The sequence below is a fragment of the Leptodactylus fuscus genome, chromosome 1, assembly GCF_031893055.1.
Source record: "Leptodactylus fuscus isolate aLepFus1 chromosome 1, aLepFus1.hap2, whole genome shotgun sequence".
NCBI lineage: Eukaryota > Metazoa > Chordata > Amphibia > Anura > Leptodactylidae > Leptodactylus > Leptodactylus fuscus.
Window position 1 is genome coordinate 200,170,686 of NC_134265.1, and position 12,044 is coordinate 200,182,729.

The window sequence follows — 12,044 nt, forward strand, 5'->3', positions numbered from 1 at the left end:
AGGTAAAAGCGATAGATGCACTGTCTTAAACCTAGGACATGGATCTAGCCTACACTGTTCCTCTTTCTCCCTTAATCCCATTAGTTCTCAAAAAAGATCAGAGAGGAGAATGCCAAACAAACCAAGTGCCTTCTTGGCCAAAGTGAAGTTGGTACCTAATTTAAAATAGGCCAGGGAATAGTGAAGAAAAAAAAAATTAAGACAAGTCATACTTTCCTTTCCATGGTGCTCCAGTGCCTTCCTGCATGGTCCAGTAATCTGGATCCCGTGCTGACGTGTGTTCCACGTCCCAGCCACACATGACTACTGAGGCCAATTGTGAAGAGATCCGTGGTCACAGTCGGTGAACAGGTTTAACTTTGAGAAGGAGCAGAAGGACCGGAACTTGCCAGAAAGACACTGGAAACAGGTGAGTGATTTTTATTCACCCCTTCCTCCTCTCCCTCTGTTGTCCAGGCTTTAAGATAAAAAGACATAGTCCTAATGGCTTTATCCACTCACCCCTTTGAACCTATAAATTCCATAGATTTAGGCTTACTTCCACTCAAGACTACATTCTTAGTTGCCATAACTATGGCTAGGCAGATTGGAGAGATATAGGCATTCCGTATAAGAGAGCCATATTTGAATATGTTGGAGGATCTCATTATCTTTGTTAGATCCTTCCTTCCTGACAAAAGTAGCCTATACCTTCCATAGAAGCAAGGAGATAGTTCTGCCTTCCTTCATGTTCAAGCCCAAAATTCCTCAGGAACAATCCCTCCATTGTTTGCAGATGTATTGCAATAAAGGACTGCTCGCCTAACATCCAGAGTTGAGGAAGAAGCAGAATTTGTCCTTTTTATAAAGGCAAAATCAAAAGGTAGAAAGGCTTCAAAATCCACGCTTGCTAGATGGGTTAGATCTGGTATACACAAGGTCTAGCATAGTCAGGGATTTTCTCTCTCTCGGAAGGTATTAAAGCCCATTCCTGCAAGGAAGTAGCTGCATCCCAGTGTGAGGCCCAGTTCACATCTACATTAGGTATTTCGTTTCACATGGGGACCCCCTGAACGGAATACTGATCGCATTGACAAGTGGCGAGCCTATGAAAGCACATGGACCCAATAGACTATAATGGGGTCCGTTTGTTTTGGGGGTTTTTTTTGCGCTGTCTCCGCATAAGTCATGCAGAGAGGAAAGTAGTTCATGAAGTACTTTCCTCTCCACATGACTCATGCAGAAAACTGACAGACCCCATTATAGTCTATGGGTTTTGGGTTGTTTGGTATTCCATTTGGGGGTCCCCATGTGGACACCCAAACGGAATGCAGATGTGATCCAGGTCTGAGAGAACTGTAGACCAAATTTGTAGGGCTACTACATGGTCATGTTTTCACACATTTTCAAAACATCATAGGCTTGATTTATTGTTTTGACATGAACTTTGGACGGAAAGTCCTTCAAGCAGTTGTGGGTATGGATTTCTGCCGCATATGAATTCACCTTTTTATTTGTATTGAATTGTAGAGCATTAGATAAGAACCTATTTTTTTTTTTAAGGAAATCAATAGACAAATATGAAAAAAAACAAAACTATTTATTATACATACTATAAAAATTTATGTAAAAGCTTTGTTCTAAACGGCAGCTGCTTATTATAAAATACAGAAAGCTGGTGCAAAATATTATCTGACAGTGGTTAATGATGTGTAGCATGTAGACGAATCATCTTAGATTTACAAGTCAGTAGCTGGACCTCCCCAGCTGTAATCTTCATCCTCTGAGCTGGAACTTCTTGCACGATTAAATTTTCTTCTAAGTGCATCATGCTCATAATCCCTGTGGAATGTTAAGAGGCAAATCAGTTATTTTCCCTTTTACTGTACTGCAAAATGTCATTCACTTTGTCAATTCATTAATCTAGTAATAATTTATGTATTAACTGTAAATATAGATCAGTGCTTGCTGGGGTCCGTGTGATTTTTGTTACACTGCCACATACCGTATATACTCGAATATAAGCCGACCCGAATATAAGCAGAGGCCCCTAATTTTACCACAAAAAAAACACAAAAACTGTGAAAACTTATTGACTCGAGTATAAACCTAGGGGGAAATGCAGCAGCTACTGGAAAATTTCAAAAATTAAAATGGACGGAGTTTTTGGGTGCAGTAGATGCTGGGTAAGGGGAGGGGGTGTTTTGGTTGTCTGTCTGCCCCTTCCCTGAGCTTGAGAACTGGGATTTTTTTTTTCCCCCACTTGGAACTCAGCTTGGCTGAATATAGGGTATCTGCAGTGCTCCTATTAACCCCTTCCCGACAAAATAGGAGCACTGCAGATCCCCTATATTCAGTAGACCGGGCACTTTCAGACACAGGGATACCTAATGTGTATGTGTGTCACAGTAAGGGCCCCTTCACACGGAGTATACGCTCGTTGATTCTGAACGTGTAAGACGTTCCGAATCAGCAGCGTTAAAACAGATCCCATTGTGATGCGCGCGTATCACATTGAAAGCAATAGGGAGAAAAAACAGCCCATTCATTTCTATGGGGAGCGCACGTATGCCGGCTCCCATAGAAAGCAATGGGATCTGTTTTAATGCCGCTGGTTCGGAACGTGTTACACGTTCAGAATCAGCGAGCATATACTCCGTGTGAAGGGGCCCTAATCGTCTACTTTTAGATGTATTCTAGGGAAAGGAATGATTTAGAACTATTTTTTTTTTAGAATTTAAAGCTTTTTTTTCCCCCCACTATTTTATGGGAGATTCTTTACTATTGCGGCTGGCCATAGACGCACACCCTCCACAAAATTTTTTTTTTTTTTTTTTTGCTTGACTCGAGTATAAGCCAAGTGGGGCTTTTGCAGCACAAAAACTGTGCTGAAAAACTCTGCTTATACTCAAGTATATACGGTATGTCTGCAGAGGTTTTTCTCTGCAGTGCTTCCAACTTTTAGAATGGGCTGCTTATTGTCTCCACAGGCCAATGGCTAAATTGGAATGTGATTTATTCCGATCACATGATTGCCATGATAACCAATCATGGCAATAATGGGGGAAGTATGTTGGGGTAACACCCTTGGAAAACATAGTTGGTAACGATACATCAGTAACAAATAATACCACAAATCTACAGCTCTTCTTACAGTAAAACAAGTCCTTACATGGTCTCATCAACAGACAGATAAAGCTATGACCCTCAGATAGTAAAATTTTGGACAAATACGTGATTTTAATGTGCAAAATTAGTACCAGGGTTGTGGAGTCGGTAAACCAAAGCACTCACCCAGACTCCTATTTTTACACTGGCCAATTCAGACTCCTTCAAAAAAATGGCTGACTGCCTTGGTCATACAGAAACTGCAAATCTCCACTAGTTTAGACACGCAAAAAAAAATAAAAAATCTAGGTACTGAATTCTTATAAAAGTAAATATGCAGTAAACTATACAGTGGTAATAATAGTGTAATAAAAAAAAAGTTTTGAATTCCATCTCCACAGCCCTGAGTAGTACAAGATTTAAAAAAAATAAAATAAAATGTAATCCACAGGCCTCAAAATAGTTTAAGACGTTGTGCCTGGAGTCTCTTTAAATCGGAAATTAAAAAAATACCGTAAGCACTTTTTTTTATCATTAAAATTGCATTTTTTTTTCTCACTAACGTAGGAATAGCCTTAAGAAAAGGTATTCTTCTTATACCTTTAGATGTCTTTTCCGCACCGCCGTTCGGTAGAAATCCCAGTTTTATTCGGTATGCAAATTAGTTCTCTTGCCGCACTGGGGGCGGTCCCCAGCGCTCAAACAGCACTGGGGCGCGTCTCTATTGCTGCAAGAGAAATCTCCAGCATCGCCTCAATCTTAGTCTGGAACGGCCTCTCTCCACGTCTTCTTCTGACGCTGGATTCAAAATTCTACACATGCGCAGTCGACTCTTCCATCAGGCCTTGGGCCATGCCCGCAGCCATTTTTTTGTGGCCGTGTACATGCCCGCGGCCATTTTTTTGTGGCCGCTTACGCTCGTGGCCACAAAGAAATGGCCGCGGGCATGTGCTGTCAACTCTGACTGAGGCCTGATGGCAGAGCAGACTGCGCATGCGTAGAAGTTTGAACCCAGCGCCTGAAGAATACCGCAGTTCCAGACAAAGATGGAGGCGGTGCTGGAGATTTCGCAGCATTGGGGACACCGCCAGTGCTGTTTGAGCGCTGGGGATCGCCCCCAGTGCTGTGAGAGAACTCATTTGCATAACGAAGAAAACCTGGATTTCTACCGAACAGCGGCGCGGAGAAAACATCTAAAGGTAGGAGAATAGCCTTTCTTAAAGCTATTCCTACGTGTTAGTGAGAAAAAAAAATGGCATTTTAATGATAGAATCCCTTTTAATCTTGTACTGACTTTGAATTGCCATATTTGATGTTTTCACAATTCCTACTTATAACCACTTAAAACCCTGCAGCAGCAGTTTAAGCTCCGTTCCACTGTTTGGGAAAAGATGTTAAATCACATTTCTAAGGGCATATTTCGATATGGCAGATTTGTGGTCGCAAATTTTGAAAAATCTTCCCTGTACATCTAAATAGGGTGTTTTCGCCATATGTGCATGGATCATACAAGATCATACACAATTCAGCTCCCCTAATGCCGTGCTCTGGTAGCAGAACCCTGTGTTACTCTGACATCATATAAAATCCTCGATACATATTCTGTTACCCATAAAACATCTATATATTGCCTCATTTTTTTAGCATTGTATCTAAAACTACAGAACAGATTTATGCAATATCTGCCAATAAGTCTTAAACCTACTTCAGATCATGTAGGTCTTTTATGAGCCTTTCTTGCAAGGTTATGACAATAAAATAAAAATTGCCTCTATACATCATATTTTTATGGTACCTGTTGTTTTGTCTCCACTGAGAATGCAGCTGCATTTCTTCTTCCTACAACAGAAGAAACAACATGTAATTGTTGCAGAGGTAATGGACATGTTATAGAAGCAGTAAGAAAGCCAATGTTTTACACAAGGACAAGCCATTATGAAACTATATGAAGTGGGACAGTTGTGACCAGGGGAGTTCTGCTGTGTAGAGAATCTTATTATATATGTTTTTATAATTTTATAAACAGAACATGAAGGCGGAGAAGAGTCAGGACAGGAGGACGTCACTGGAAGAGGAAGACTGGACCGAAGATGACGTCAGATCATACACGACTGCCCCCTGTGCATGCAAAGGTATGATTTACATATATGTTTTTATAGTTTTATTTTAAAACGGGAGTGGAGTTTAAAATAAGATTAGCGGTGCCTGAATGGCCTTTTTAAAGACTATTCACGCACATGTGGGGTTCATACAGCAAAATTTTGCTGACAGAGCCCCTTTAAAGAGTTTCAGCCTGTAGCTAGAGTTGTGCCCCTTTTTAGCCTGGGGATAGCTGTAGGATATAGACATACAATCACTTACTACAGTGGGAAAGAGAAGCATGCAATATGATATTTTTAAAACCAAAAGCATGTTTAATTTGACAGGTTTACTTTAAATGGTTTGCACTTGAAGTGTATCCATCATTTACCCAGCAAAATGGTGGTCTACAAATACGGGCAGACTCACTAGAAAGAGACCCTAGGATGAAGCAATCTGATCAAAGCAACGGCCAATGTGCTTCTCAGTATATGGAGTTTATAAAACGATGGGCTGTCCCCACGTCAGCAGATAGTACAGAAACTGGAAATGACTGGTTCCATGTTCCCTTCTCTTGGCATCTGCACATGTTGCAGGACATAGTCAACATAGTCTAGAGCAGTAGACTACAAAACTTCTGAGATGTCTAGCATGGCATAGGAGACTGGGAGATGACATGATGAAGCGCTGCAAAATGGGTATAACAACGGGAATCGTGTCACAGTCATTCAGTTCAAAACTTGTTCCATACACAGAAGAGCACATTGCATGTTGTTTCCTCCAAATTACCTTGTCCTAAGTGTGATTTATTACAGAACATTGGGCCTCTTTTGATTCAGTCTCCCTCTACTATTGTAATATACTTAAAAACAACACAAATAATAGTAGCAAACAGTAGAGAATGAACACATCTATATTTGGCCAAAGTTTTTATTTTTTGCAGTTTCAATTAAACTAACAGAAATCTATCATTCCAAGTCAGAAACACCATACATACAAGAAAAGTAAAAAGAACAAGACTAATCAGGTAGACATTTCCAGCCCGCTTGCTCATATCTTTTCATATTTCTGGAGACATTTCCTACTAACAGTCAATGGTATAAGAGGCACATTTGTTAATAGGATACATCAGGGAACTTCCAGGCTATAACAACTTTTTGATTTTTTTGAACACAAAAAGATAAAGTGGAGCAAAATTCAATTTGCCGTAGTATCCCTCAACCATTTCAACAATTATGACCAAAAGGCACAGTTGAGGTCTGAGTACACAAGTAAACAAGAAAAAAAAAAAAAAACTACCATAGCATAGAAGCGGAAAACCTTAGAGCATATACCATGGAAGTAGGTACCTATCTAAAACAAGTGAGGTGGAGGTACCCTTCCTATGTTGGACTTATGGACTGAAAAAGGAAGTCACGGGCACTCACAACAGTCTAAGGGCCCCTTCACACAGAGTTTACGCTCCGCTCATTCAGACACGTATACATGAACGCTTCAAAACACATCCCATTCACTTCAATGGGAGCGCGTGTAAAGCCGGCTTTACACGCGCTCCCATTGAAGTGAATGGGATGTGTTTTGAAGCGCTCGTGTATACGTGTCTGAATGAGTGGAGTGTAAACTCCATGTGAAGGGGCCCTTATACAAAGAAAATTCAACCTCCCTCCAATCTTCAGCTGTGAGATCAGGGATACCCCTCTGCAACCATGTAAAGCCCCATCAAAGGCCAGAAACCAACAATGTATAAGAAATTATAAGGTTGAGTAAGAGTCTTGGGGAGGTCAGGGGTCCCAAGAAGATCCTCCAGCTTAGAAAATCCCATGGCTGGGGCAAAGAATCCAATTTGGCCCTTTTTTTTTATAATGTTTTACGTGTTTTGTAGCTTTATACCTGTTGGCGAGTCAATATAAAATCAAGGTCAGAAATCTAAAATCTTGTTCGCTTGAAAGATGACAGTTGAACTGTCTTCAACCCCTGTGTATACACTCTTGGCTTGTATATTACTGTGTGCATTTCTGAGTCACCAGGTACATTATGTTATAACCGTGTGCAGTATCCCTGTATTACTACAGTACTAAGATTATACAACACACATTGGAGACCAAAATAATGATAGACCTTTTATGTTCTGTCATTTACTGCTGAAAAAGGTCTTTGTGATAATAGGGAGTGTCTAATCTATATTTTTGGGGAGATTCCACAGGTATTAAAAGAAAGACCATTGTAAGTATGAATACACAAGCCAATCGCCTAAATGAACACCTATAAAAAGGCTCTAATTGGGGCAACCCACCTATGCTTTACACATTTTGGGCAGCACTGCAGGCATATATGAGGTGGGTGGAGCTTAAAAAGTTATGGCTTGCTTCCATCCAAATGCCTGTGGACCCTTTCCCTCCCCCTCTCCCCCCACCTTTTGGGCCCTATTCAGTTTACCAGAGTGATCTGGACAATTTGTAGCAAGTCGTCCCCCCCCCCCACCCCCCACCCCCCCCGCCTGGCAAAATTTCACCATGATTTCTTTCCTATATAAGCCGCTTTCCCCAGAGAAACTCTTGGCTGCCATGGTCCATACTTGGTCTCAAGTATGAAAAACTAAGCACGGAGAGTACTGCTACAAGAGATTTGATCTCCACAGCAGATCAGCTCCTCTCCAAAGGGACAGGACTCTACTACCCATAGATGCATGTCTGCTACATTCCTTAAATCCTGCAATCTCTTCTGAATGTTGGCACTACTGTTCAGCAGTAGGCACGCAATAACACATTTTCTGGGACGGGCGTGAAGGAGAAGACTCACGCACTCTTTCTACATGGTGTCCTGCTAGACCCCCTCACCTACCTGCAGTTAGGGAAAAAGTCTCCCACCTTGTATCTGTGCACATCAGCCAAAACCCTGAACTAGAAATGTGGTCTCTCTAAATTTATCCTGTTACTGTTTACACTTTCACAATGCTGGAAGTTTTTTTGTAACTGTTTGTGTACTTCTCTTTATTTTGAAAAAACAAACAAACAAATACTAATTGGCCAGCACACTAGCAAATGCTAGGCTGAACAATCACTACTGTTGGTAGCACATCTTATGGTGAGAACGTAGAATGTGCCACTGACAATAGGGGTTTTACATTTGGCCACACACATTGCTAAAATGACAAAACGTAACGTTAATATGAAAAGGATTTACCTGTGCAGCACTGTATGCATTAGGAGATGGTACTTGACCTCTGTAGTGAGAAGATGGTTCAGTAGGTGAATGGTTTTCATGGTAGGACGATGTTTCAATAGAGGATTGGTCTTTGTAATGATATGATGAACTGTATGGAGAGCCAACATCATGGTAAGGTGGTGAATGCTCAACTACAGGTTCAGAAGAACGGGCAAGTGCAGGTTCTTGGAACTCTTCCTCTAGCTCCTGATCAGTGTAAGCTCCACCTTCAGCATCAGTCTCCTCATAGTCACTGTTAGCACGACTGTCACAGCTCAAGTAGTCTGTAGACCCAAGTCCTGACCCATTCATCACATCCAGAGGTTCAGTAACTGGAGTTTCAGCCTAAGATAAAAAATATTAGGTCTTAAACTAATGTATTAAAGCCACCACCTACCCAACCAAAAGTCCAGAGAACTAATCATCTCTACCTTCTCCTCTGTAGTCCATATGGGCCTTGCTTGCTCTGCATGAATAATTTCCTTTAAAGTGGGAAGCCATGAGTCACTTGCGCCACTCAAGTTAATAGTGGCTGAAAATAAAATGAATGTTTGCATATAAATACAAGACGATATAGAATAATAATAAAAAAAAAAAACAACATAAGATGGAAAAAGGAGATTGTGGTCACCTGTAAAAAGATGGGAACTGTTTTTGCGCAGTTTCACAGCTTGTGCATACAAACGTCGTGAACTCTTCTTGGATTCGGGCAGCAGCCACTGTCGCATTGCCTTAACCCCCTGTCTATTCTCAGGATTGCAGAAAACCACAATTGGGTAAAACTGCACATAGTTCAGATGTTCCACTGCTGTGGGTGTGATGTCCAATAGTGCATGCTTATTCTAAATAAGAAAGGAATCTTTCAGCTTGATATGGAAATTTTGGTTGCATAAAGTTTAGTCATAGACAGAAGGTCCTAATTCCATAAATTTTCCTAATTTCCTTATTTACATTCATAATCTAAAAGCCTGATCCATGTTTGCAGCAACAAACTTAGAGAGGAGTCCGCCAGCAACAAAAACATTATTAACCAGCGCCAGTACCTGGCTCACAGCCCTGAGCACAGTGCTATATTTTTTGTAGAATTGCCACTTGATTTTGACAAAAAGCTGCTTTTTATTTCAATGCAAACTGTATATGGCAGAAATATCAGTATCAAACTAATGGCATTACCTTGTAGTAGGGCTGCTTCTGCACTTTCCAAAGATGCCTTTCTTATTTGGCATTGCAGCTCTATATTTCATGAAAATCTGTTTTATTCTTATGTAAATTAGCTGAAAAGGGTTTTTAGGAGCATTTCATCTCCAGCTGGGCTCTAAATAATCACCCTAACTGCTGCTCAGTTCTGCCCCCCCATTGCTTGAATGACATCTCCTACTGTCACACTTTGTCTGGTTATCCAGAGCAGAGAGTGAAGAGCTGGCAGGAGAAAAATGCCTCTTAAGTAATTTTCATAACATTGCTCATTTGAAATAAAAATGCTGATTTTTCATGAAAATGGAGCTGCAATGCAGGATAAGAAATCTATGGAAAGTGTAGAAGCCATACTGTCATTAGTTCAATACTGATTTTCCTGCTGACACACTCCCTCCAGTTTAGCATCGTCAAATACATGAGTTCATTAAAACTTCTCACCCGTTCTGCAATCTCTTTCACAAGCTGCAGTTTGATGACCTTAGAACTCCCATCATCTCGAGAAACGCTCTCTGCAACAAAAACAGACTGTCAGTGGTAGTTTGTGGCACCATAGATTTCCTTGGAGTTACTTCTATGGACAACTCACCAGCAGATTCAAACTCCTGGGGCAAGTCGGCACAGAGTTTTATATGTGCGATGTCTGATATAGGACCCAGGATTACGACTGGCCTTTTGAAACTTGCTGCATTAAACACATGAATTAAAAAAGTTATATTGAAAGTAGTGTTTTGTGGAATAAGATAAAGGAAAAAGGGGGGGCAGGAAGAAAATGTGGAAGAGACATTTTGGGAATTTCGAGAGAATGTGTTTTCAAGAAAATTAAGATACTGTATTAAGAATGTAACAGAAATGCGTTGTTAATATGATAAATTTACAGTTTTATCATAAGTGCCAACGCAATCAGTCCTATTCTAAGTATATGTTGTATGGTCGCTTAATATGGACACCAAGGACTACTGTGAGCACCACAGAGGACCCAATAAGACTCATCGGACTAATCTTTAGGCAAGTATAAAAGTATTTATTTTCAATTCCTGGCTATTTTGGAAACTAAATCCCACATGCAACCTGTGGCTATTTTTAGTGCCCAAAAAGTCCATGACAAGTCCTTTAACTTGAGCCCTAGCTGAAATAGCTAAAATCATATAATAGTTATAAAATGTATACATATACAAAGGTACAATTTGGATTCTGTACATAAAACCACATCAATAATTGCATAACAATATAATAAAGCCTATCAGGTAATTGATATTTTAAGATCCAGCAAAATGAAGTTTGATCACGGATACAAATCTGCCTTCAGTAGCTTGGAGTATTTACAATAGCGATAGTGTTCACATCAATGTATTTGCATTTTTACTTTATTACCACATTAATGAACAAATAGACCACAACAAGAGCCTGCTGTATCCGAGCTGGTGCGATGCAGAATTATAGGTGGAATAGGTCTACTGCACAAAGAGTAGCAATACAAAGACTGTATTTATCATATCTGACTAAAGGTGCATTGTTCGGAAGAAATTAATTCCTATAATACTGGCCTGGCAGAAAGTTATTTGCCAAGCAGAGGTATTTTAACCCAGCATGCAACAGATTCACGTGCCTCCTCCAAAGTGAATTTGTCAGTCTTGCACAATCTACCTTATAGAACAGTAGATGAAGGCGAGTCAGGCAAGTCATTCAAATAAAATGAACTCAGGCTTTGCAAAGCAGTATGAAGATAGAAAACTGAATGGGTATCCCATTCTGGACAAATGCAGAAAATGACACATTGCTTGACCTTACTGTGGCGACCAAGTCACCAAAGATCCTGCTGCATCATGCAAATATCCCTGGCTCAGATAGCTTAAAGGGCCCTTGTCGAATACAAGATTTAGCAAGGTAGTCAGATGGCCCACAGGACAAAAGCAACCCAATTGTACATATACAGTTTTAAAAATACAGTAAGATACAGATTTAGTGGAACTCAAATGAGTATCTTGCAAATCTTGTATAATGTAGTCAATATTTAACATCTGTATAGTGAGCCATGTTTAGTGGCTCTGAACTGCTCACCTCACCCTCACCTATCCCCTGCACTCCGCTGTCCTTTCAATCTAGTCCATGCCCTGCTCCCCATATGACCGATGAGACCCATCAATGACACCAGAGATTGCTGGAAAGGAACCAGTGACGTGTGTGAGTGACGTCACTGTAGGACTAGGCAATTGTTTGCAAAATAACTGAAACTCCGCTCAATTAATAGTTTTGAATTTGCTGACGTTGATTATTTCAATTATTTTGTATCCATGCCATCTTGTCTCATATGGCCATTGGCTATAGGATATGTCAATAAGTGTATGCTGATATTGCTGATATGCAAATAAACCAAAATTCAGTGGATGGCATGGCATATAATTAGGCATGTAAAAAGTGGAGTGCCCTGAAATGGTCATTCATTAGTCATGGTAAAATGGTCAATTAATCATGATTTT

At 40.4% G+C, this 12,044-nt stretch overlaps 1 protein-coding gene across 3 annotated transcripts in view; it reads right to left on the minus strand.

Annotated features, from left to right (window-relative positions):
- Positions 1 to 1,560: 1,560 nt before the first annotated feature.
- Positions 1,561 to 12,044, minus strand: part of TJP3 (tight junction protein 3) — a 54,707-nt gene continuing 44,223 nt past the window's right edge. For all 3 annotated transcript variants that reach the window (XM_075282047.1, XM_075282054.1, XM_075282038.1), the window contains exons 15-21: positions 10,154 to 10,249; positions 10,006 to 10,076; positions 9,002 to 9,212; positions 8,802 to 8,902; positions 8,350 to 8,715; positions 4,883 to 4,926; positions 1,561 to 1,821 (exon numbers count right to left, since the gene is read on the minus strand). In XM_075282047.1, the coding sequence (XP_075138148.1) occupies positions 1,719 to 1,821; positions 4,883 to 4,926; positions 8,350 to 8,715; positions 8,802 to 8,902; positions 9,002 to 9,212; positions 10,006 to 10,076; positions 10,154 to 10,249 (992 nt within the window). In that variant the 3' untranslated portion in view covers positions 1,561 to 1,718. The remainder of the gene's footprint in view (positions 1,822 to 4,882; positions 4,927 to 8,349; positions 8,716 to 8,801; positions 8,903 to 9,001; positions 9,213 to 10,005; positions 10,077 to 10,153; positions 10,250 to 12,044) is intronic.